Source organism: Balaenoptera musculus, chromosome 11 (assembly GCF_009873245.2).
Source record: "Balaenoptera musculus isolate JJ_BM4_2016_0621 chromosome 11, mBalMus1.pri.v3, whole genome shotgun sequence".
Classification (NCBI taxonomy): domain Eukaryota; kingdom Metazoa; phylum Chordata; class Mammalia; order Artiodactyla; family Balaenopteridae; genus Balaenoptera; species Balaenoptera musculus.
Genome location: NC_045795.1, coordinates 60921194 through 60947160, shown reverse-complemented (window position 1 = coordinate 60947160; position 25967 = coordinate 60921194). Strand labels below are relative to the sequence as shown.

The 25967-nt window shown below is 48.3% G+C and overlaps 2 protein-coding genes across 5 annotated transcripts in view; one reads left to right on the top strand and one right to left on the bottom strand.

The window, feature by feature from the left end:
• WDR48 (WD repeat domain 48) overlaps window positions 1-14794 on the top strand; it is a 44735-nt gene extending 29941 nt beyond the window's left edge. For both annotated transcript variants that reach the window (XM_036867791.1, XM_036867792.1), the window contains exons 12-19: window positions 1050-1157; window positions 1469-1565; window positions 4000-4095; window positions 6638-6743; window positions 7639-7726; window positions 10475-10551; window positions 11971-12163; window positions 12771-14794. In XM_036867791.1, the coding sequence (XP_036723686.1) occupies window positions 1050-1157; window positions 1469-1565; window positions 4000-4095; window positions 6638-6743; window positions 7639-7726; window positions 10475-10551; window positions 11971-12163; window positions 12771-12866 (861 nt within the window). In that variant the 3' untranslated portion in view covers window positions 12867-14794. The remainder of the gene's footprint in view (window positions 1-1049; window positions 1158-1468; window positions 1566-3999; window positions 4096-6637; window positions 6744-7638; window positions 7727-10474; window positions 10552-11970; window positions 12164-12770) is intronic.
• GORASP1 (golgi reassembly stacking protein 1) lies at window positions 14787-25963 on the bottom strand. Of its 3 annotated transcripts, XM_036867795.1 has the most exons (12): window positions 25824-25959; window positions 25065-25123; window positions 24640-24713; window positions 24018-24071; window positions 21663-21743; window positions 20953-21156; window positions 19391-19477; window positions 19127-19257; window positions 18659-18881; window positions 17771-17921; window positions 17161-17313; window positions 14787-16907 (listed from the first exon to the last, which is right to left on the bottom strand). In XM_036867795.1, exons 3-12 carry the CDS (start codon window positions 24667-24669, stop codon window positions 16660-16662), a joined length of 1362 nt encoding a protein of 453 aa, XP_036723690.1. In that variant the 5' UTR covers window positions 24670-24713; window positions 25065-25123; window positions 25824-25959; the 3' UTR covers window positions 14787-16659. The 3 variants fall into 3 exon arrangements, with proteins under 3 accessions (XP_036723690.1, XP_036723688.1, XP_036723689.1); XM_036867793.1 differs by lacking the exons at window positions 24018-24071; window positions 24640-24713; window positions 25065-25123 and having other exon boundaries at window positions 25824-25963; XM_036867794.1 differs by lacking the exons at window positions 24018-24071; window positions 24640-24713; window positions 25824-25959 and having other exon boundaries at window positions 25065-25120.
• Window positions 25964-25967: the final 4 nt, after the last annotated feature.

The following is a 25967-nucleotide window of genomic DNA, read 5'->3' as shown; positions in this document are numbered from 1 at the left end:
GCAGCAAGGGCAGGGGTATGAGGAGAGTAGAGATTTGACAAAGATGCTGTGGAGAACTGACTTTGGAAACAAGTTCCAGGTAGCATTAATGACTGTATATTTATAGTGGGAATACTGTCAAGGATTTGAGAGGCCATCTTTTCCTGTGTGTTGTCCATGTGGATGTTCATATTGTCTGGGATGCAAGCGAGATCCCAAGATGGGTTTTAAGACATTAAGCCAGGCTCAAGTTGCCATTGAATGAGGGAGATGAGGGAGAGTGAGCACAGAGGTTGCTAGATGGCTGTGAGGAAAAGGGGTACGGTTTACTGCAGCTAAATGATATGGGCTCAAAGAAATAGGAGTTTTTACATAGCGATGGTGGAATGATGGTCTCTGTATGCCATTAGAGAGTTATGGGATGTAGGAGAAGATGCAGAGTCACCCTTTGAGAAGACAGCTGATGAGATGGGACCTTCAGGAAAGAGCCAGTTTGCTGTTAGGAAGAATAGGTAGAGGGAACATTCTGTGATATTGTTCAGGATAGAGATGAACTGTGATTGGAAATGCTCCATGGCACGAGGGGAAGTTCAGGACATACTTTTGGGGAGCATAGATATTTAGGGAATGAATAAGAAAGATTGTGATGGCCAAGAAAGAGAAACTTAAAATTGCTGCCTATATTATAGCTGTTGTCTGAAGGTATTGATAGCTTCACAGTTCTCTTAAAGTGCTTAGAAACTGTTATTTGTTCCTTGAAGATTTTTTTTGCTTCATTTGACATTGCTTCCAGATAAGTGTGGTGGTATATTATATCAATATGAGCAAAATTAGGTTACAGTTTCCCAAAAAAGAACAGTTTGTGTTTTTTTAATTTAAAATTTTAATAGGACGTAGTTACTTAAAGGTAAATGCTTTAAGATAAAAATATTTGACCATGTTCTTTTTGGAATGTATTTAAGACTCCATTATATTTAGGCAAATGTGTAAAATCTTGAGTAGCTAAGTCAGAATCAAATCAGTTGACCACTTAATATTGATAATTATCATACTTTATTTTTGCTGTATAGGCATGTAAAGTTGAAGATCTGGGCAAAGTGGATTTTGAAGATGAAATTAAGAAAAGATTTAAGATGGTATATGTACCAAATTGGTTCTCAGTAGACTTAAAAACAGGGGTAAGTTAGCAATTGATATTTGTGCGATTTGGGTTAGTTGAAAATTTCTAATATATCTCAAAATTAAGTATTATTAATTATAGAGTCCTGTGTTTTTATGTATGAAAGGAAAAAATTTTATGCAGTTTAAATGCCTTTTCATATCCCAGTATATTAAATTGTAGTTGCATCGAATCACACAGAAACACATTTTGGTTCTGAAGCTGTGGCTTAGCACTTTAGTTAAATAGTACAAATAAATAATGGTTTAGAGACTTATTTGGAGAATGTATTCACATGGAATGTCACTAACAATTTTTTTCTTTTGACAGATGTTGACAATTACTTTGGATGAGAGTGACTGTTTTGCTGCTTGGGTTTCTGCAAAAGATGCTGGCTTTAGCAGCCCTGACGGGTCAGATCCAAAACGTGAGTTTAAGTGTCCTTCTTTCCCTTTCTCCTTCCAAAAGAGAAGGTGGATCTGTGCTGTGTTTTTTATGTGCTCATCTTTTTTTTTTTTTAAACAATATTTGGTTTTTTAAAAATCATTTTTCGGGCTTCCCTGGTGGCGCAGTGGTTGAGAATCTGCCTGCCAGTGCAGGGGACACGGGTTCGAGCCCTGGTCTGGGAAGATCCCACGTGCCGCGGAGCAACTAAGCCCGTGGGCCACAATTACTGAGCCTGCGCGTCTGGAGCCTGTGCTCCGCAACAAGAGAGGCCGCGACAGTGAGAGGCCTGTGCACTGCGATGAAGAGTGGCCCCCGCTTGCCGCAACTGGAGAAAGCCCTCGCACAGAAACGAAGACCCAACACAGCCATAAATAAATAAATAAATAAATAAATAAAATTTAAAGAAAAAAAAAATCATTTTTCAAGAAATCTGTATATTCTCTCATATGGAAATGGAAAATACTATTCATTTTAAATGTTTTGGGGATCTTGATTTTTCTCACAATCTATGGCTTAGCTTTAACAATTAAACATGCAGCACACTCTCTACCCTTAAACCGTTCGGGAAGTCTGTTAGGTTAGGAAAGTGAAGCTAGGAAACAGTTTCTCCCCCCCAATTAAAAAAAAATGTATTGAAGTATAGTTGACATATAATGTATTAGTTTCAGATGTACAATATAATGATTCAATATTTGTATATACTCTAAAATAGTCACTACAATAAGTCTAGTTAACATCCATCACCATACATAGAAAATTTTTTTTTCTTAATGAGGATTTTTAAGATCTACTCTCTTAGCAACTTTCAAATATGCAATACAGTAATAGTAACTACAGTTGCCATGCTGTATATTACATCCCCATGACTTATTTATTTTATAACTGGAAGATTGTACCTTTTGACCCCCTTCACCCATTTTGCGCATTCCATTACTCCCCACATCTGGCAACCACCAATCTGTTCTCTGTATCTGTGAGCTTTGCTTTTTGGCTTTTTTGTTTTTAGATTCCACATATAAGTGAGATCATACGGTATTTGTCTTTCTGTGTCAGACATATTTCATTTAACCATAATTCCTTCACGGTTCATCCTTGTCGCAAATGGCAAGACTTCATTCTTTTTTATGACTGAATAATATTTCTGTGTGTGTGTGTGTGTGTGTGTGTGTTTGTGTATCACATTTTCTTTACCCATTCATCCATCAGTGGACAATGACGTTGTTTCTAATATCTTGGCTATCGTAAATAGTGCTGCAGTGAACATGGGGATGCATATATCTTTTTGAATTAGTGGTTTCCTTTTCTTTGGATAAATAGTCAGAAGTGGAATTACTAGATTTGATAGTTTTATTTTTGAGGAACTGCCGTACTGTTGTCCACAGTGGCTTCACCAATTTACATTCCCATCAGTAGTGCACAAGGATTCCTGTTTCTCCATGTACTCTCAAACATTTGTTATTTGTGGTCTTTTTTATAATAGCCATTCTGACAGGTGTGAGGTGATATCTCATTGTGGTTTTGATTTGCATTTCCCAGGTGATTAATGATGTTGAACATCTTTTCATGTACCTGTTGACTGTCTGTGTGTCTTCTTTGGAAAAATGTCTATTCATATCTTCTGCCCATTTTTTAATCAGATTGTTCAGTTTTTTTGCTATTGAGTTGTATGAATTTTTTATATATTTTGGATATTAACCCCTTTCAGATACATGATTTGCAAATATTTTCTCCCATTCACTAGGTCGCCTTTTCATTTTGTTGATGATTTCCTTTACTCTGCAGAAGGTTTTTAGTTTGATGTAGTCCCACTTGTTTATTTTTGCCTTCATTGCCCTTGCTTTTGGTGTAAGATCCAAAAAAATCATTGCCAAGACCATTGTCAGCGAGCTTACTGCCTGTGTTTTCTTCTCAGAGTTTTATGGTTTCAGGTCTTACATCAAGTCTTTAATCCATATTAAGTTAATTCTTGTGTATGGTGAGAAGAGACTCATCTTCTTAAGAGTCTATTACATTTTGTTGATTATATTTTTGATCAGTATTCTCCTAAGAATGTAGCATGTAGAAATACCTGATATATATAAATATAGTGTACTGGCTTTGTATGGAAATAGCCCTTTAAAGACTACAGTTGCTGTTTTTGTTTGTTCATTTTTAAAGAGTGGCTGTATCTGAACAACCAAATAGAATATGTGTTTGCTCCATATTGTCACAGCTTTAAACATTCTAAGATAAAATTTTAATAGACTTCGTGAAATCTCTAAATCTTGCTTTTAAACATCCTTGGCATTGGGTTAAGAATGTAACATCAGAGTTTGTGGAAACTTTTAATTTTTACTTCTTTCCCTCTATTTTTAGGTTAAAGCTAATGATTCTCTTTTCCATTTCTTTTCTTTTTTATATCAACTCTTTTGCAGTGAACTTAGGAGGACTTTTACTCCAGGCCCTCCTAGAATATTGGCCTAGGACACATGTGAATCCAATAGATGAAGAAGAAAATGAAGTAAACCATGGTTCGTGTTTTTATATCAGGATAATTGATTTAAAAATTACTCAGAAGTTAAGGATACTTAGATTGTGTGTTATCCTGAGAATGTTTTTTTAAAAAAATTATTTTAAGCATTTGCTAAAGTGTGACATAATAAATATATGTGATGTGCCCAATTTACTGCCCTCCCTTCCACATCCTAGAGAACATCCATCCAGTCTTAACTGAGATTCCAAGAGAGCTTTTAATCAATGAGATTCTATACACAAGATATATAGAATAAACCCTGTGTATTCAAATGACCTTTGACCTTAAACATAGGCAGCTTAGCAGGGTTATTCCAAAGATATTTCTTAGGATATCCATGGACCTGCTGGATTTACCTCCAGTGCTCGCTAATTAACATCAGAAAGCCAGGTTTGTCCTTGTGTAGTCAAACTTCACGTTGGCTTGAAATGTAGATATTACCTAGTCTGATGATCTACCTGATCGTGGCTCAAAAAATCAAATCCCAACTCAGAAGTGTCAGGGTAAGTGAATGAGTATGTGTAAAGAATTAATGTCATTGAGGGCATTGAAAAGCTTTGTGTGCCACAGGCAGTGGCAGTAACTTTCTCTGGGAAGCAGAGGAGAATTTGGCTCAGTTTCATTATAGAAAGGGGAAAAAAAACCTTAAAATTTCACAACTCATATGTAACCTTGAGTCCCACCTACTGAGGACTTATCTGCTGAAGATTCTCTGAAGATTGCCCACTTACGGTGGTCAGCAGTGACAAGGACCTCCTGCCAGAGACTTTGTTCTGGCCGACTGATTCATCCAGAATGATTTTTGGAGTTTAAATCTGTTTTGCAAGGATGACATACCTCTCTCTCTGAAAGCCAGTCTCCTGATGTCCCTGTCATAGAGAGGGCACTGACCCCACCCGTGGTGTCATTTCTTTTGTCACCTGACCCACTTCATTCCCCTTTAGAATTGTACAGTGGGCTGTGAGCCAGAGAAATTCAGTGGAAATATCTCTTCACGGAGGATTGAGCAAGCTAGGTTCTGGTATGGGCTCTGCCATTTATCAGCCATGTAGCTATGGGCATGTCATTTCCTGTTCTTGGCTTGCCTTTCTCCATCTGTAACAGGACAGGGTGCCCTCAGAGGCCCAAGTAGCCAATAATAAATATTAAGTAATGAAAAAACAGTGGTACAGGGACTTCCCTGGTGGTCCAGTGGTTAAGACTTTGCCTTCCAATGCAGGGGGTGCGGGTTCGATCCCTGGTCTGGGACCTAAGATCCCACATGCCTCGCAGCCAAAAAACCAAAACATAAAACAGAAGCAATATTGTAACAAATTCAATAAAGACTTTAAAAAAATCAAAAAAAATCTTTAAAAACAAAACAAAAAACAGTGGCACAGAGTAGGGGTGGTGTGATGAATTGGGGGATTGGGATTGACATATATTCGCTAATATGTATAAAATAGATGACTAATAAGAACCTGCTCTATAAAAATAAAATAAAATTCAAAAAAAAAAGATTAAAAAAAAAACCCAAAACAAAACAGTGGCATAATCAGCACCTCTTGGATCCAAGCTTTGGTTGGGGGAATAAAGAAAAAGTCACGGGAAACCCCAAATCATCCTTAAAATCAAACTGGCATAGTAAAGGCAGGGCAGGAACCAGCCAGAGCTCAGGACACTGCACACTCTACGTGTCTGGTAATCTTCTGCTACACCTGCACCATCTCAGTGGATACTTGAGAGCTGCTTAGATTATACTTGGGGAGCAGCTCAAGTATTCTGAGGCCTGTATTGTGTTGCAGGTGAGGGTAATAAAGATAAATGGGCGTGGACCCTGCCCTTCAGGGACTGGCATTCTCGTTGGGCAAAGGGCCGCTTACATCAGCATCATGAGATCAGAGAGTAGGTGCTGTGAGAGAGGTTCTGAGAGTGCTGTAAGGTTGCAGAGGGCAAGACTGCTTCCAGATTCGTCAGGGAAGTGTTTATGCACAAGCTGGCACTTGCGTGGGGGTCAACAGCACTCTGTTCAAAAGATTACAAAGAAAGCGAGTGAAATGAAGTCTGCAGAGAGCAGTAAAAATGAAATTATGACCTCTTTGAGGTTTTGTTTTTCACTAATACCTCTGCCATTAGTTGTGGCTACCATTAACCATAAAGTTTTTTCTGACAGAAATTTTTCTGAGCTCGGCATTTTACCGGCCCCATCCCATCCCTGCAACAAAAAAAGAGCAGATCATCGTTTATAAAGAGGCTGTCCTGTACTTACCTGTGGCTGAAATAGACGGTTATGTTTTTTGTTTCAAATCTCAAACATTAATCTCTTCTGTTAAAATCCTCTAAAATGTAGTCATTTCTCATGAGGTACATCCCAAGTTGCCATATTTCTTATTTTCAAGAATTTAACTTTGTTTTTTTACCTTTATTTTTGTCTCTGACTGACGTACAGGATTTTGACTTAAAAAATCTTGCAATGGTTGGGCTCTGTGGAAACGAAATGTTTAGAGTCTGTGTTTTTAGCACTAACTCTGGATCCTAACACCATCTGTACCTTTTCCTAGTAAATGGGGAGCAGGAGAACCGAGTACAGAAGGGAAATGGCTATTTCCAGGTGCCCCCACACACTCCTGTGATCTTTGGTGAAGCTGGAGGTCGCACCTTGTTCAGGTATGGGTAAGAAGGGCTAAGAAGGCATCCTGTTTGCCAAGAAGTATTCATTCAAGCACATGTTTATTTTTAACTTCTAGGGGTGTCAGGGGTTTGGAAGCTTCTTCATCTCCATGACATAGTTAAGTGTCTGGTGCTATTAGACCCCATTCTAATTGCGAGCTGAGCCTCTAGTGTTAAAATGAGGTTGATACCTTGCCTTGAGGCAGCTTCTTAGTGGTTTCTGCAGGAAACCATCACCAGAAGTCCCTGCCCACAGGACAGAATCAGAACTTCCCTCAGGCTGGGCCAGGGGAGATGGACTGGGCTGCTCTTGGGAACTGTTGTGCCCAACAGTGGCCCAACCTGAGGCGTGAGGCAGTCCTTCATGAGGCCCTGCACGCAAGAGCTAGACTGGCTTCATCTCCAAGTTGCCAGCCAAGGCCCAGGGAGAGTCATGGGGGAAAGCCTACTAGAGTCTTCTGTAGGGCCAGAAGTAAGAAAAATGTTTGTCTTGCCCTTGAGGGCAGAATTTTCTTCCTTTATGATGGTTTCCTGAGAGTGGGGTTACCAAAAATAAACCTGACCCCCATTGTGTGTGGAGTGCCACACTCTATAGCACTGGCAGACGACCTTTCTCAAGTGCTTTGCCTACACCCAGGTTCCTATCCTCACCCAGGGAGTCAGGCAGCTGTAGTGTATGTCTGGCCTCAAAATCTGGGGGCCTGAGTTTTAGGGCTTGCTCTCCCTCTTAGCAGAGTGAGTCATTCTGCCTGCCTTCACTTTATTCCCTCAGCTCTCAAGTGAGGGTTATCCTAAATGAACTCTATAACGGTCCCTCCCCCTAACGTTTATTGACAATGATTTTGGGATCTGTGCTTGTTTTGTCACTTACTACCTGATGGATTATGTGTAGGCTGCTCTGCCGAGACTCGGGGGGTGAGACTGAGTCCATGCTTCTGAATGAGACAGTGCCACAATGGGTAATTGACATCACTGTGGATGTAAGTATCCTTCATTCCCACTTTGCCCTTGTATTTTTTTCCAAATCATGAAGACAATTAAGAACTACTTTAGACTGTGTAATCTTTAATTAAAACTAGACTACCAAGTGGAATTCTCTTCTGCTTCCCTGCAGTTCCGAAGTTGCAGAAGAAGTATTGATAATTATTTATATATCTCTTTATGTCTTTAAATTACATAAATAATATATGCTTATCAAAGAAAACAATAAATGAATAAGGTGAAATTCCCTTCCCTTTCCCAATCACTGTTTTTCTTTTATTCACTCCCTATTCTTCTTCCCAGAGGTAGTAAATATTAATAGTTTAATTCATAGCCTTCAGTACTTTTTTCTGTGTGTACACAAGCATATATTATTTGTGTATATATGTGTGTATGTATAGATCATTTTATTTTGCACAAAATCTCCTACTATATCTACTGTTCTGCAACTTGATTTTTTTTTTTGGTTTTTTTTTCTCACTTAAAAATATATCTTGGACATTTTTTCATGTCTGTATATGGATCATTCCTTTTTAATGAGTGCAGGGTATTCCATTGTATAAATGTACCAAGATCTATTTAGCCAGTCCCTATAAATGGACATTTAGGTTGTACCCAGTGTTTTCTATTACAAACAATGCTTCAGTGAACATCCTTGTACATACATCTTTGTGTACTTTTTAGGATAAATTCCTAGAAGTGGAATTGCTGGATCAAAGGGTATGCACATTTTAAATTTCGATAGATATTGCCAAATTGCCCTCCACAAAGGCTGTACCAGTTTACACTCTTACCAGCAGTGTATGAGTGCCCAGTACCGCACACCCTCACCAATGCTGGATACTTCTAATCTTTGCTGAAAGATAGGCAGATTTTTTTTTATAGGCAGATATTATCTCATTGTTTTAATGTGTTTTTTTGTTTTGTTTTAATTTGTGGTGAGGTTAAGCATCTTTTCACGTTGGCCGTTTTTATTTCTTCTTTTGCGAATTGCCTGTTTGTATTCTTTACTCAGTTTTCTATTGGGTTTTTTGTCTTTCTTACTGACTTGTAGGAGTTGTTCATATTCAATATTAACCCTTTGACTATTATCTTGACTATTATCTTGCCTCTCAATAGAATTTTACTTTGTTCACGATGTCTTTTGGCAGGCAAAAAGTTTTAATTTTTATATGACCAGGTTGATCCTTTATGGCTCTGAGTTTCATGTCTTGCTTAGGTATTTCCCACTTCAAAGTAGCAAAAATGTTCTCTTGTATTCTCTTCTAGTACGTTTATGATAATGGTTTGTGTCTAGATCTTCAGTCTATTAGAATTTATTGTTTGGTGTGAAGTAGAATGCTAACTTTCTCCAAATGGATAGCCAGTGTGCCAACACGATTTATTGAATAATCTAAACTTTTCCTCCTAATTTGAAATGCTATCTTTATCATATACTAAATTTCTATACACACATGGGTCTGTTTCTAGACTCTTTTATGTGCTGTTGACCTATATTTCTAAAGCCATATGAAAAGAGATTTAATCTCTAGAACCTGCAGAAAATTCATCTTCTGTCCCAGATATACCTCCAAGAACTTAAAACCGGTCTGACACCTGATAGATATTCTGTGGTCTTCTCTAAATCCGAGCTCCCCATAAACCACAACTTCCTTTGAGTGTTAAACTCACCTAGATGCATTGCTGACCTTAGGCCTGTGGCTTATTCCTCAGAGGAGACGTCCAGACAGGATATGACATGGAGGCTCGGAAAGGATTAACCCCCAGAGAAAAGATGACCAATTAATTTTACCTTCATCTCAGTATGTGGTTTACCTCATGGTGGACATCTAGGTGGTTGGCTTAAGTTTCCACTCATTTAAAACCTCAGACCTCACTCTGATGTCAGAGGAAAAGAAAGTGGGAGGACTTTGATTGGCCTTTTCAGTTGGATAATGGGCCTCACCAGCGTAGAGTGTATGGTTTTGCTCAAAGGTGAATGTTGTGGGTTTCTCTCAAAAGACACTTAATTTTTTGTTTGGGCATTTTAATGTAGAATTCAGATTTTGGTTTGTATGGCTTAAAGAATTAAAATTTGTTTCCTTTTCATTCCTTGAATTGTTAATTGAGAAGATCCATGCTGCAATTTCATATTGCCACTGACATTGCATATAATTTGTCTTTATGTATCTTTTATTACAAAATGAAACATTATACTTTTCTGATACCTTTTCACTAAGGCTGACGTAGATAATTTGATAGCTTATTAGAAATTTCAGGGGCTTCCCTCGTGGCGTGGTGGTTGAGAGTCCGCCTGTCAATGCAGGGCACATGGGTTCGATCCCTGGTCCGGGAGGATCCCACATGCCGCGGAGCAGCTGAGCCCGTGCGCCACAACTGCTGAGCCTGTGCTGTGGAACCTGTGAGCCACAACTACTGGGCCCGCGTGCCACAACTGCTGAAGCCCACGCACCTGGAGCCCGTGATCCGCAATGAGGGAGGCCACTGCAGTGGGAGGCCCGCACACTGCGGTGGGGAGTGGCCCCCACTCGCAGCAACTAGAGAGGGCCCACGCATGGCAGCGAAGACCCAACGCAGCCAAAAATAAATAAATTAAATAAATAAATGTAAAAAAAAAAAAAATTTCATAGACAGTCACTTTTAATTGTAAAATAACTGTTAACTTGTGGATAGTTTTCCTGTTGACATCATTTTAGTTTATCAGCTAATAGAAACTATTTTACCTTTTTTCACTTTTAATGTTTCAGAAAAATATGCCCAAATTCAACAAAATTCCTTTCTACCTCCAACCTCATGCATCTTCAGGAGCAAAAACCTTAAAAAAGTAAGTAAATGGAGTGTCGTGTGATACTTTGATCTAATTTATTGCCAGAGATTTTTAAAAACTCCTTATAATTGCTTTTATAGCACAGGAGGCAAGTACTAGATCTAAGGCTAATTTCATAATATTGAAAGTTTATATAATTTAACCATATACCAAGTACCTACTGTGGCCAGATGCAGTTATTCAAAATAAGTAAAACATGGATTTTGTCTCTCACAGTTTAGGACACAATCTGTGTATAGTAACTGCTGTGTATAGTAACTGCTTTTATGGATACTTAGGGAATGATGAGTGTAGGGGAAAGAAATGAATTTTTGGCTGTAGCTTTCCAGAAAGCTTTCTTGAAGGACATGGAATTTGAGCTGGACATGTAAGGATGGAAAGAACTTCAAAAGAGAGATATTCCAGGTCCAGAAAATGGTTCGATCGGGGATGTGGAAGTAGGAGCCTGCATAAGATATTGAAATTGGCAAGAACCTATGTAGCTGCAGCATAGGCTGGAGGGGTGGCCAGGAGATGCTAGGAGGGAAGTCAGAAAGGACATTCAAGGTTTCACTGATGTGTATCCCAGCAAGTAGAATCAGCAGAACTTTAAAACCTTTTGTTAGATTTCCAAACATATGCAAAAAAAGAGAATAGGAGAATGAACCCCATTATCCCATCACACAGCTTAAATAATTCTCAACATATGGCTAAACATTTTGTTTCATCTATACCTCTACCTGCCCTCCCTCCCACTGAACCCACCGGCCTACACACACACACACACACACACACGATTATTTTAAAGCAAGTTCTAGATATCACTTCAGCTAGGTTTAATGACTGAAGTTCAGGATGGCTTTCAGAGTATGAGCCTTAGCTACTTGGTTTGACCATTATTAACTGTTGTCAGAGATACAGAAGTAGGTTTGGGGGTAAGGAAATTGCTGAATCTAGTTTTGGACATGTAGAGTTTGAGGTGCCTTTGGGACATCCATCTGGAGCTGCCTAGCCAGCTGTTGTGTTGGTAGGTCTGGAGATCAGACAGGCAGTTGAAACTCAAGGGCTTGGCTATAGGAGGAGGAAGCCTTGGGAGAAATGAGCACATATATCATTGGAGCCTGGTGCACCAGGGGCTGCCTTCCCTTCCAGGAGCATTTAGTTTGCCCATGCTCTGGGAAAGTCTTTAAGGGAATAAAACCCAGAAGGCTATTCCTTATGTATATAGAAGGTTTAAGAGTATGTACTTAATCTCATTTATTTGCACATAATCTGTCTTGGCGATTCTAAAAATGGATTACGGCAGTGACTAAGAACATTTATTGGTTTATGTTTCTGTGGTGTGTTTTATCTTTGTCAAATGTTAACACCAAAAAATATGGAAGAGATAATATCCAGTGATTTCCTGATGTCACAATCTGCCCTTGCTTTTTACAGAGATAGACTCTCTGCTAGTGACATGCTTCAAGTCCGGAAAGTAATGGAACACGTCTATGAGAAAATCATCAACTTGGATAATGAGTCTCAAACCACTAGCTCTTCTAATAATGAAAAACCAGGAGAACAGGAAAAAGAAGAGGATATTGCTGTGTTGGCAGAGGAGAAAATTGAACTCTTGTGCCAGGACCAGGTAAGTGGACTTGAGGACACAGCCCCATTTTTTCCAGTGCTGGTGCTCAGAATTTCATCATGTGGTAGGATCGTAGTTTCCAAGTCTGTTGCCTTTGGGGGGGCTTTTGCTTTTAGGAGCACTGGGTCTCTCCCACCTATTTGTGAGGCCCCTTCTGAAGGGCTCTATAGCCCACCCTAAAGCTTCCATTTATCCCTGGGGCAGTTTTCAGGAAAGGGACATGGAGACTTAAATGCACACACAGACAAATGTGGATGTGCTGGTGGCTTTTTTTTTCCTGACAAGAAAGACACATGCTCGTCTTTACTTGCAGGGCAGCATCTGCCACGTTAGTTTAAGATTTGAAGTGGAGGTGGGTGGAGCATCGGTGGAGATGTTGTAAATGAAGATGCACTCAAGGTATTTCTTCAGAGGAATGGCTGAACATGGCCTGTCTGGCCTAGCCACACAAGCTGCACATCTTACCATGCCCAGATCCGTGCCTGCTTGCAAGGCAGCTGTGTCAGCAAGAACAGGCCACCAGGCATGGGCGAGGAGAGTCCCAGAGTTAACGATAAAAGCCTTAGATATTAGATACCTTTTTTATTATTCATTTTTTGCTATTCAGGTTTTGGATCCAAATATGGACCTTCGAACAGTGAAACACTTCATATGGAAGAGTGGTGGTGACCTCACCCTCCATTACCGTCAGAAGTCCACGTGAAGGGTGGGCGAATGCTCCTGGGTATTCATTTACTGACCTTCCTCTATGGCCCCAAGAGTAGTCCTTCTAGGAAGCCCACTGAGCCCCAACGGGAACAAGACTTCTAACGGCCGATTTGGTATGGACTGAGATTCTCTTTCAATTGAAGTGACTAATCGAGATGTAATATAGAAACCAGTCTCAATGTGTAGATTAAGCTGTCCCCAGGAAGGCAGAGTGCCAGAGCAGAAGAGCCCCGAGCAGACTGTGTCTTGCGAGGTGTACAGAGAACTAACGACAGGCCAGCGCAGACTTTGCTTCCTCCTTTTGTTTCAAAGGACCCTATCTTGATCTGTTAGCACTTGTTAGAAACACATTGGTAGGGCCACATCTGTCACTGTGTTTCAACTCCAAACCCACACTCTTGAGCTTTGCTAAGAGTACATTCCATTCATGCAGTACCTATGAAGGCTTTTTCCAAGTTTGTCATTAAAAAAAAACAAGTTGTTTTCACCATTTAAGACAGTTACTTTTAATAGGAATTTGCTGCTGCACAATTCGAGAGCCAGCCCATTTCATAATAAATGATTATTGTTGGGCTTGTTTTTAATATTGCATCTCAGATGTGTTCTTGTAGGAAAATCTGTTGAAATTCCAGGTGCTGGATCACAGCACTGGGACTGCCAGCCTAGAGTACGCCCAGCCTGTGCCCAGCGGTGATACCCCCATGGTGCCCGGACTGGGTGGCGGCCACAGGGAGGTGCAGCTCTCTTACTCCTTCCTCCACTGTGTCATTTTATTTATGGGCAAAGCCAGGTGACACCACAGGTTCTTGCTCTGGGTGAGCAGCGTGACACCATCAAAACTTAAGACTGTGATGAGATTTTAACTTCATTTAAATGCTACCTAATATTTATGGTGTCAGAGTAAAAGGGTATCATAGTGAGTTAATTTGATATTCACGTCCTGGAAGTATACATGTTTGTTTTTTCCAGTTTTATATGCAGGTTTTTGTTGTTGTTGTACCTGTATCCAGATTTCTTTTCACTGTTCTTTCTAACAATCTAAAGCTTTCATAGAATCATTTGGATCTTGTACAGAATATAACTTATTGGGGATAAATACTTCAACTTTTGGCAGAAAAAAATACTTTGGATTCTCCCCAAGGTCATTTGTATTTGGAATAGAACAATGGTCCACCCCCATAAAACTACGTAAGACAAGCCTCCTGGATGAAGCCAGAAGCACAAGTGCCTTCAGAGGGCAGTTTATTCCAGTCCAGTTGCCTCCCCAGCGTGGCCCGTCCCCACAACAGCAGGGACTGGGGAGGGGGTGGGGAAGGTTTTTTCTTTTCTACACCTTCACAGGTTCAGCTGGAGGCAGCTGGTGGCCTGAGTCCAGACCTCACTATCTGAGATATTCCGACCGGCACAACCGTAGAGACAGGGTTTCCTCACTGCTGGTCAGCCTCCTTTGGAAAGTGGGCTGGTCACTGCCGCCACACTTTGAAGAAGTGCGCAAAGACACGCCACATCTCCAGTGAGCCTGTCTCCCTTATGCAGAGAGCAACCGGCTGTTTTTAAAAATCCTTTCTATCTGTTGAATACAATAGTGCGCTTTTGGTGCACATTTTTTAGCAATAGTTGTGAATTAATGGCAAAAAAAAAAAAAAAAACAAACTCATTTACCAGCCCTCAGTTGTGTTTGCACGAGGGGCCCTTGGGCAGAAGGAGTGGGCCTCGCTGGGCCATGCTGCCCTGTGTGCCGAGCCTCGAGGGGCGGCTGTGCTCCCTTCCCGTCATAGATCTCACCCCCAGCATGGTTGTGGTTTTTTTTGTTGTTCCAGTCAAACCAGTAATAGTTTCCAGAAAATCTTGACAGTCTGCAATGCCAAAAGGGTAAAAATCTGTATTTCACAGTTGTATAGAATAAAGGCTTTAGTTACAATATTTCAAAGTGTAGTACACATTTATTTTCACTTGTCATTTTCCTTCATAGCAGATTACAGAGAAAGGAAGAAACTTCTGGTTTTGTTTACCCTGGAAATAATTAGCATTGATATCCATTTTATCCCCCAATATAAGGAGGGGAGTGTGTGAAAGTGAGGGAGGGAAGAACCAGGTCCCTTGGGTGAGGGTGACTCTGGGTCGGACTGCCAGGCTACAGTGAAGGGAAGCTGGCCTCAGAACAGGCCCTTGGTGATTCTTTTCTACTTCCTGGATTGCTGCAGGCAGACACTGGGCTCCCAGACAATCCAGGAACCAGGCTCCAGCACTGGCTTTGGACACAATGCCTCCCTGTTCTGCGGGCTTATCAGCTGCTCTGGTAGACTTGACAAAGACTTGCTTTTTAAATGTAGTCACAGTGCTAGAAGCGAAGTGTTTGCTGGTTTGGGGCCCTCCCTCCATATACTTGGTCTGTGCCCCCCAGAGCAGACAGTCCTTGTCCTATGAGCCTAAGAAAGCTCTGAATTCCCTGTAAGTGCACACATTCCAAATCAAATGGTAAAGGTGGGACTTTCGACTGGGCCGAGGCTAGAAGGCCAGGCCAGAGGCAGCTTTCATGGTACTCAGCAAGGGCTGTGGGAAGGTGAGGGACTCTAGCCAAAGAGGAGAGGACTTCCAGTGATGAGGGGCCATCCCTGGGTGGAGCCCTCCTCTTCCTGCAGGAACAAGGCAGAGCAAAAGACCCAACCTAGTCTTAGCCTCCCAAGGCACTGGAGGTGAGGGGAACAGCCCTCTCCCGTACTATAGGGAAGAACAGAAGGGCCCTTACTCAAACTTGTCCAGGCCTCTCATTTCCCCTTGGAGTGGGAGCTGTGTGTAAAGAACTCCAGTCGGGAGGATTGGCTGAGAGTCTGCTTAGGATGGTGAACTTAAATTTGTAACTCTTACTCACCACTGGGGCTGGCTGGATGACTTGTATATTTAGAAGAGATGGTTGTAAAAGTTTGGGAGCTGACAGGAGTCACAGCTGGGGACACTAGGTCTGTAGGGTGTAGACGGTGGGGAAGAAGAAGCATCGTGGTCCAAGCACAGGTGAGTGTGCTGAAGGGCCTAGAATTTCCAACCATCCTCCCTCAGAAGAGGTGGGCAAGTTCACTGCCTCTCCTCCAAACATGGCTGGAATATGCGGTCAGCATGAGCCAACTGTGCAGTGTAGCACAGAGTGAGACAGTAATTGGAGTGGCAGGGGTCCCCAGGGCTTGGGGGTGCCTTCCATTACAGACAGAGCTGGCTGAGCTCTGTGGAAAGAATCACTGCAAGCCCTACAGAGCGATTAGGCAAACACTCCACACCAACCCCTTTGTCCCTCACCCCATCTTCACACCTGGTGGCACCTGGACTCTGCTACCTTCTGTGCAGCCACAGTGACCAGAGCAGGAGCAAGCAGTGGGTACATGGCCAAAAGATGCCCTTCTCCAAGGCCCGCAGCCTCCTCTTACTCTACCCACTGAAGTTCCACGCCCTACCCAAGCGGCAAAGAATCCTTTGCTCTCCTACCCTAGCTCCTGGAAAACTTATTTAACCTGGGTGCTACTCCCAGCCCCCTACTACCCAAAAAGTACTTGAGATTCTCAAACAAGTGGCCAGTTCCCCAAAGGCAGGACCATCAGGCAGAATGAATGCTGGGAGGTCACCTCTTGGAGACCAGTAGGGTCTGAGTGGACACAAGCCACACCACCCCCCACCCCCGTCAGCAGCAGCCTAGGAAGTGTAATGCAGGGGGCTTGGCCACGCAGTGTGGCCTGAGCTGCCTCCCACTTCTGGGCCTCATGAAATGCCATCAGAGGCCCTTCTTAGAGCCTGGGGTGTTATTTTGGGGTGGAGAGCTGTGCCTGGCTGGCTGCCCCCTCAGCCTCTGCCCCGAAACCTAGGCTCTCTGTGCTTGCTGGCTCCTCCTCAGCCTGGGCTTCGAGCAGCTCAGCGGACAGCCCATCTTCTGGTGAGGCTGCAGAGGTGAGGCTGTCGGGAAGTGTCAGCTGAGGCAGGTGGTCCGCCTGGGCGCCTGGGCTGTCTGGGAAGGAGACCTCGAACTCTGACCCAGACCAGGTGGCCTCACCTGAAACACACGGGGTGGGGCTGAGGAGGCCCACAGACCAGGGCCAGTGTGGCCTGGGGCAGTAACCCCGCTGACCCTCGACTCCCACCCCCAGCATTGATGGGGGATGGGCGCTTTACCGTACAAATGCCTTGATGCGGCTGCATTCCACCTGCAGGCCAGCCTCTAACCCAGCTGAGAGACTCAGGGCCACCTTCCCCACAACCCGGGGCCCTTCCCAGAAGGCCTCCGAAGGTGCCGGCCGGCCACTCACCGCCACGCTCACGAGGACCCCTGCTGGAGCAGATGTCCTCCGGCCCTGAGGCTGAGACCGCAGTGGAGGTCAGCTCTGTGGAGGAGGGCAGGCCAGACCAGGCGCTGGCATTGCTGCTGTCCAAGAGGGAGATGCCGGACACGTCCAGGAAGCCTAGGGGAAGGTGCGCAGTTCTCTGCCAGAACAAAACCCTGACCGCTGGAAGGCCAGCGCCCTGGGCTCACGGCACCCTATTCCTGGGGCATCTGGCCCGGCCAGAGACTGTAACCTCCTCAGCCCATGGCAATGCCCCCAGCCAACCCCAGAGGTTCCCCACTGCCAGTTTCTGAGGAAAGAAAGGGGCCTGGGGTTGGGTATCATGGGAATAGCCCAGTGGCAGAGGGCCCAGACCCTGCTCTGTGCCCAGTGTGCTGTGTGACCTTGAGCAGGCCCCCTCTCTCCTCTGGACAGCAGTCTTGCCATCCGTATACTGATTGGATCACCTGCAGTTATCTTGGCGGATATCAGATAGAAGGGCTCAGTGGGTCTGCCAAAGTCCAGCCCAGAGCTTGGGACCCGCTCCGGCACAGGGCTTGCAGGCCCTCAAGCTTCCTCTCAGCCTGCTCAGTACCTGGGTCCATGACTCGCTGCAGTGGAGGCGGAGGCTGAAGAGGAATCTCCATGGAACGGGGAAGGTCGCCAAGGTCTGGAGTGCCATGGCCAGGACTCTCAGGCCCAGGGAGCTGTTCCTCCTTGGAGGAGCCAGGTGCCTGCAGCAGGGCCTACGGGGAGCCAGGGAAAAAAAGGAACAGGAGAGGCCTGTTGGACAGGGTAGTCCAACCTAACCGCCAGCTCACACCCACCGGGCGCACCGCTCAGCCCGAGGGAGCAAACAGCCCTGGGCATCTGCTGCTTCCTCTGCAGCAGATGTGAAGTCAGGCAAGAGGGGCCTGGCTGTCCTCCCGTGCAGTGTGGACATGGACTCGGGGCATGCTTCCCACTCTGCTGAGCAGCCCCAAGGGCCCACCTGACGGAGCCCCATCCATGACCCACAGGAAGAGTCCATGCCTGGAGAGCAGTCCCCAAGGGCCCCCGTGCAGACCCCAGGCACCAGCCCGATGCCCAGAGGCACTTGGGGGACCTCTCAACAGCCACGATCTGGCTGCAGACCCAGACAGACACCCAGCCCCTGGCCTAACTTTACCACAGACTCACAGAGGCACAGAACAAGGCTCTGCCCACCTCTGAGCCTCAGTTTCCCAGTCATGAAATGAAAATGACAACCAGTGCCTCACTACCCTCACCTCCAGACCCAAGTGGCAGAACCAAAGTAGGTTCCACTGTCCCAGGATGGGCCCATCTGCTCCCACTGGGTCCCACAAGCAGATGGGCCTCCCAAGGGCTCTGCAGGCAGGCCCCCAGTGAGGACAGCCCCCAGTGTCCTCTCTTCCCAGCTGCAGGCCCTTCTGCCCACATGAAGCTCCCCTCTCGCCACAGCTGGCAGGTGCTCCCCACGTACCTCCACATAGTCACCCTGCCTGGAGCCTGTCTCCAGGCCAGAAGGGGCAGGAGAGTCCTGGGGGGTGGGTCCAGGTGGTGGGGTACCAGATGGTGGGACACCAGGCGGCGGGACACCAGGTGGCGGGACACCAGGTGGCAGAACACCAGGTGGCTTCTTGTGGTGGCTGGGAGGCTGGGTTGGGATCCGGTGCAGATACCCGTAGCCAATACCACAGCCCAGGCTGCCGAAGACCAGAAACATTCACTCCAGGGCTTGTCCCACAGCCCTTCCTATCACTGCCACCCCCATCCACCAGCAATGAGGGGGCCTCATGGACCAACTGTCAGCCTCAGGATCCCTGGGCCCAGGGCCCAGCCCTCCATCCCCACCATGGGACTCCAGGTCCATGCCCAATGGCCAGGGTCCCCCACGGCCCCACCAGGGCCCCACCCTGCAGCCCTGCAACCCTGCAACCCCAGGAAATACCTGCCCTCTCCACCCCAGGCTGCATTGGGAGTGACGGTCACATCCCGGCAGGAGTCGGACTCGGAGTTATAAACCATCAGCTTCAAGGGCTTCCCCTCATGGGACTCGATGAGCGAGAAGAAGTCCTCGGACTACGACAGACACATGGCACCTGAGCCCTGCTCCCACCCTGGGATGGGAAGCCTCACAAGACGCTTGTCATGGACAGCACCCATCTCTCCACACCCCATCCAGGGGGCCGGGGGGAAGGCCGTGGTTCCTTACCTCCTGGAGGATCTGGTCTGAGCCAACCACGTAGTCGGTGTAGGGGCGCAGGCCAGCGAGGAAGGCAGGGGAACAGGGTTCCACATCCTGAGAAAAGAATCACGAACTATCCAACTATCGGCCTTGCTACTGGGGGGTGGCAGGTGGGAAGCTGCCTCTCCAGGAGCTGCCTCTCCACCTGTCCTCTGTCCCCAGGCCAGGACCTCAAGCCCAGACTCTCCCAGCCCAGCCCCTGGTTCCCCTGCCTCCCCCAGTCCACAGCCTGTCCAGCAGAGGGCAGCACCGTGCCACAGGCAGGAGCTCCCGCATCTGACCACCTAGGTCCAACTCCCGGCTCCACCAGCGGCTAGCTGGGGCGCTGTGGATAAACACTTAACCCCTCGGCCTCAGTTTCCCCACAATTAAAAGTGGGATGTGTAGGACTTACTCAACGGTTGCTGAGAAGATTAAAAAAAATAATATATGCACAGAATGAAAACCACACCTTGGCCCACAGTAAGTGCCCAACTGCATTGTTGTTACGGCTGCAGGCACAGAACTGAAGACCCCTGGGGTGGCGGGTAGGGGGAGGTTGAAGGAGAGGGTGGTGAGAAGTGGGTACGAGGATTGCCTTCTCCCTTGGAAAGCTCCACTACCCAACCCCCAGTCTCCTGGGAAATATAGAGGGATTTGCATCACCACCCCCATTGCACTTATGGACAAACTGAGGCTGGCTGAAAAGGTTGAGAAGGCTCCCGCGAGGAGTCAGTGAGCAATAGAGGGGGCTAGAAACCAAATCAACCAATTTCCAGCTCAGGGTACCCTCTGTCCATCAAGCCATAGGACCGAGCATTCGAGAACTCGGGCCCCATCAGTGACTGTGCATGTCACGTGCGCATGTGTGTCTGTGAACGAACACTAACAGCAACATCTGTGACAACTCAGTCACGGAGATTCATTAAGGTTCAGACCCTAGGCACCAGCCCAGTGCCCAAAGGTGCTCTCAGGGGACCTGCTGAAAAAAACCATAATATACTGGTATATCCTAGAGCAGCGGTCCCCGACCTTTCTGGCACCAAGGGCCAGTTTTGTGGAAGACAATTTTTCCACGGACGGCGTGGGTGTTAACGGTTCAGGTGGTAATGCGAGTGATGGGGAATGGCAGATGAAGCTTTGCTCGCTCGTCTGCCACTCACCTCCTGCTGTGTAGCCCGGTTCCTAACAGGCTGGGGACCGGTACCGGTCCGCGGCCCTGGGGTTGGGGACCCCTCCCCTAGAGTATACCAAAAAAACCACTCTTTTAGATAAAGACTAAAGCAGCAGCAGCAGCAGCCTTCTGGCAGTACAATCAAGCTTCCAGCAGATGGCGTCCCCACCTTTCCAAAGAAGAAGCCAACGTCTAGAGGGTAAGAAAATGCCCAAAGTCACAGGGCACTGCAGGGCTGAGAGGAGTTGCCCTCTTTGGGACACTGGAGAGAGGAGACCACACCCTGCCCTTGGGACCCTCTAACAGACCCACTGCCTACTGGCCTCTCCCGGGAGGCCCCCACCCCACACCCATCCCATACGCCCCGCCCACTCACCAGCACATGCCACACGTGCTCGCTGGCCCTTCGGAAGCTGCAGAAGCGCACGCTGGCGCCCAGCAGGCCCTGGCCGCCCCACATGTTGCTGGGCACCACCTCCACCTCGCGCACCTTCATGGTCTTCATGTTGAACACCTCCAGCTTCACCGGCTTCTCCACGTTGGCCTTCAGCAGGGCCTTGAGCGTGTCATTCTCCTTGTTCTGCAGGGGCAGCGGGGCTGACTCCCGGACCCCCACACACACCCGGCCGGGCCCCCCAGACAAGTCTGGGTCTGAGATGGGGCAAGGGCCTTGGTGGCTGGGCTGGGCCTGTAGCCACTGTGACCCGCAGCACCCCCAAGCCCTGCTAAACCTTCCTCCTTAGGTCCCCCCAGAAAACACAACAAAGTAAGCAAAGAGCACTCGGGGTCCAGAGCACTGCAGCACTGCCCACTCTGAACTGCCCCTTCCAGAGCTCCCACACCTCTCAGGCCCCTCTGGGCAGGCCCCGTAGGCCTTGCAGCCAGTGCCAGGAGTCCACCTGCTCCAGACCACCCCTGAGAGCCCAGGAGCTGAGCTCCAGGCAGGGCCCCCATCAGGCTCAGGAAGAAGGGGAGATGGGGTTCAGCCTCCCTTCAGCAGAAAAGGGAGGCAGGAGCAGGGCTGGGGCCCCTGTGGGACAGCAGGAGACACACACAAGCAAAGCAGAGGCAGGAGGGGGGCCTCACCAGCCTTGAGTGCCCAATGGTGATGATGAAGTCGAAGTAGGGCTCCAGGCCTGCCTGCTGGGCGGGGGAGTTCTCCTGCACCTGTGCTGCACAGAGGCCACGGTCACTGCGCCGACCCCGGGACTCCCCCAGAAGCCCCCAGCCGTCAATTCTAGAAACCATCACCACTCCCCGTGTCCTGGCGAGGACACAGACACCAGCATGAACCGTTCCAGGCAGGCCACACGTGGGCATGGTCAAGGTTCACTCCATCCTCTCTCACTACCTTCCTGGGCACAGGTTTTCCTCTTTCGGAAAACAACTCTTTCCTGATCATGATCCACAGATGCTTCCAGAGACGCCTCATAGGAGAACCCAGAGCAGTAGGCCACAAGGAGACAGGGTGACACAGATGGCTGCCCCAGAAGCCTGGGCTGGGGCTGCTGGAAAGCCAGAAGGGTTTACCAGAAAGGTTTAGATGTGGACAGGAAGGGAGTGCCCCAGGATGGATGGAGCCAGGGCCGTGCCCAGAAAGTGAGAGTGCAGAAGGCAGCCTGTGGCCAGATCCCAGAGGGCCCCTGACCCTGTGGTGACAGATCCAAGCCCAGTCCCGCAGGTGGGGCGATAGGAGCTGTTGAGGAGGGGTGGCTGAGGAGAGCAGACCCCAGGGTCTGGAATGAGCCTGAGCCAGGGAGCCTGGTGAGCAGCGCAGAGTCCCCTCAACCATCCAACCTCCCCCCCACAGGACAGCTCCTCCAGGAGCCATTCCCAGCCCAAGGGGCTCCTGCCCTGCCCTCAGCTCCCGAACTCCCTGCTGTCTCCAAAAACACCACAACCAGGCTTGCAGCTATGGTGGAAATCCATCTCAAAGGCCCCATTCACAGAGCTTTGCTCAAACAATGCAGCCTTTATCCCCAGATCTGGACCGAAGATGGGCCCCACACCCTCAGGCCTTTGGCTGTGAGCACTTGATGCCCTGCTGGTCAGGCACCAGCCAGGCCCCCAGCCCACAGGGCACAGGGCTCATGTGGCCTCAGGTTCTGGATGCTTCCTTGAGGGAAAGGCCCCCATGGCTTCTGCCACCCACTAGCCCCTCCAGTCTTGGAGTCCCCAAACTGAAGGAGAGCTTACCGCTGAGGCTATGGATCAAGGCCAGTTCGCCCCTGGAATCAGGGCTCCCTCCAGGCAGTGGAACCAACGGAGCCCCGCCTTGCCACCTCCAGAAGCTGCCATGGCTTCCAGTGAGAATGAGCCCAGAAACCAACTCCAGCCCTAGTTGGCCTGGCCCAGAGGGCAGCTGCTTGGAGCCTGCCCCTCCGTCCCTTCAGGGGGAAGCTGGGAAGAGGGGTCTTTTGAGAATCAGAGGACAGGTCGCCAGGGAGAGCTGGCAGGGAGCTGCCCCTCCCTGGTCTGGGCCACTCCACCTACCTCGGGTAAGGCCCCCACTCCAGAGGCTGGTTGCCCTCTACCCTCCTCAACACTGTGTCTGCCAACCTCCATCATTAATGAGGCTCAGAGGCTCGGGCCCCCAGTGCGCAGGCCCGGCCCTCTCCCAGCCCACCCAGCGCCTCCACCTCCCCTCTCCTGTGGCCTTGTCCTCAGTCTGGCCTTGTCAAGGTCCCTTGCTCTGGGCCTTGTCATCACCCACTATGGCTCCACAGCGGAAATCACCTGCGGTGCCGCCCACCGCACCCCTGGCCCCGCAACAAGCGCCCCCTCTGTCTGGCTCTCCCTTGGGGGTTCCCATCACCCCAGATCCCGCAGCCCCACAATGAGTGCTGCTTTCATAACACTCCCCCCGCCCCCTGTATCTCCCATCAGGGCACCTAGAGTGATTAACAATGATGGCAGTTTACGCCTTCTGAGGCTTGGCTGGGTGCCAGAAGACTGCACCACCTGCTTCCCCTGTCATTTAACCGTCTCACTAACCCCAACTGACAGGGGAGGAAAAGCACTCAGTTATTCAGCAACAGCCTGACCCCAGGAAATCCGACCCAGAGTCTGCTCCTGTCCACTGCCGAGGACAGTGACTTCTCCACCACGCCCAGCACACCGTGGGAACGCCAGTATTTAGAGAAGGCAGCACACTTGCTCTTCGGTTTTTTTAAATGTTCAGGAGGCAATGTCACACCTCCACTTAAAACCTCCCAATGGCTCCACAGCTCAGCATAAAATCCTAAATCCTCAGGACAAAACGCAAGGCCCCAAGCAACCTGGCCTCATCCTTTAGCACTCTCCTCGCATGGGCCACGCCATCCAAGCACACCAACCCCACCTCCTTGCTTCTCCTCAAGCCCAGCAAGCACAATTCCACCTCAGGGCCTCCCTCTGCCCAGAACGCTCTTCCCCCAAATATCTGTATTGTCCACTCCTTACTTCCTTCCAAGGTGTCTGTTCAAACGTGACTTGATCAGAGGCCTTTCCTGACCCCTGTATACAAAAGAGCACCCACTCATCACTCTGGATCCCCTCACCCTGCTTTATTTTTCTCGCTAGCAATGATCACCACCTACCATATATTTCTATTTCCTGTCTGTCTCCCTTCCTTCTCTGCTGGCATCCAAATGTAAACTCCATGAGAAAAGGGACAATATCTTTTCTGCTCACTGCTTTATCTCCGGTGCCTGTAACTCTACCTGCCACAGTGTATGTGCTCAAAATCACTGTTCTGGCTATAAGGATATATTGTACAATGCAGGGAATATAGCCAATATTTTACAATAACTATAAATGGAGTATAACCTTTAAAAATTGTGAATCACTATATTGTACCCATATATAATATTGTACATCAACTAAATAAAGCTACACGTATGAAACGGGGAAAAAAAAAAAAAACTGTTTTGTGAATGAAGACCTCCAATTCCCCAGTCTCTCCATTCTGTCCCTCTCCAACAGGCCTTTCCCATCTTCACTCTTACCATCACCACTATCACCACCGTCACCACCACCACCCCACCCCCCCTTGTCGATATCCTCAATTTGCCTTCCATCAGACCTGTTGGAAGACTCTTCTGGCTGCATGCATTTCACTGTCCACCTTTTCTGTCCAGTGCCTCACCACGACGTCCACTAGGGAAAGCCCACCACCAAGCACAGATTCTGTTACCTCTGGGTCCTGAAGCCATCCTGGCTTTCCTTTTAGGAAACCTCTTCTTTAGCTGCCCCCCTCCCCCATAGTTGTTAACAGAGCCTCCCATCACAATACAGAGACGGCTCAACAGCCAGGCACCAAACTGACAAGCCTGTCTGCCTACCCCCATCTCTGCTGCCATCCACCGTGCACAAGGGAGAAGGGAGTCCTGCCCCGCGGCGCGCCGAGGACAGACACTCTCCTGCCCCTCTCACCTCTGTTACAGCCCCTCCTTCTCCGTAGTACAAATCACCCCAAATCTCCATCTTGCTGCGGGTCCCTCTCCTCACCTTCAGGCTCTAGGAACCCACTCCATCTCCACTTTCCCCGGGACTGCTCATCCAGACCTCTGTGGCAACACCGAAGGCACATTCTCAGCCGCGGCCTTACCGCGCTTCTCCGCAATGTTCCACCGGGGAGCCCTCTCCCTCCCCCCATCCCCCGCAAACTCTCTCCCAGAGCCCTCTGCCGCGTTCTCTCGGCTCTCCCGCTCCCACTTTCCCGGGCTGGTTCTCATCGGTCTTCGACCCCACCACAGGCAGGATGCGCGCTGGCAGGCTCCCCCGCAGCTGGCGTCCACTCGGTTACCCTGACCCCTGGATCCAAGGGCGGGGACAGCCGGGCCCTGGGTTTAGCTGGCTCTCTCCCCAGGCCCAGTAACGAGCTCAGTGCACAACAGGCGATCATAAATGTGATCATACAAGTGCACAAATGCGTCCCGACTGGACCTGGTGCTTTCACTCTTCACCCGGGAGAAGTGCCATTCCGGGGCGGCCCGACCCGACCAGGAAACGCTCCAGCTTCCTGCAGAGCTGGCACTTGGGGCTGGCGCCGGGCCGACCCGCGGCCGCAGACGGGCCGGGGCCCAGGAGTGCCGTGGCGCCATCTCTCGCCGGCGGCTCCTACCGGGAAGGGGCATCGCTCTCCCCCGGGCGGCCGCACTAAGGCCGGGACCCCGCCTCTACCGCCCCCGGGCCGGTGATCGGACGTCCCCCGCACGTTGGTGCGGACGCCATGCCAAGGCCACCGGTGCCGCAGGGGCCACTCACCCCGTGCAGGTGGAAGCCCTCGGCGCCTCCCGCGGGCTGCTCGGCGCTGGCGCCCAGGCCCATGGCCACGGTCGGCTCGGGCGCCGGTGCCCGGGACCGCGGCACCACCAGCGCGTACTCGCCCTCTCGGCGCTCGACTACCCG

Coding starts and splice junctions, on each gene's coding strand:
- GORASP1 (XM_036867795.1), bottom strand. CDS start 24,669: ATGCATGCAGCCAGAAGAGTCTTCCAACAG. Junction 17,314..17,770: donor GCAGCGAGTCATGGACCCAG/GTACTGAGCAGG, acceptor ACCTTCCCCTAG/GCTTCCTGGACGTGTCCGGC. Junction 16,908..17,160: donor GGGTCCTCGTGAGCGTGGCG/GTGAGTGGCCGG, acceptor CGTGTGTTTCAG/GTGAGGCCACCTGGTCTGGG.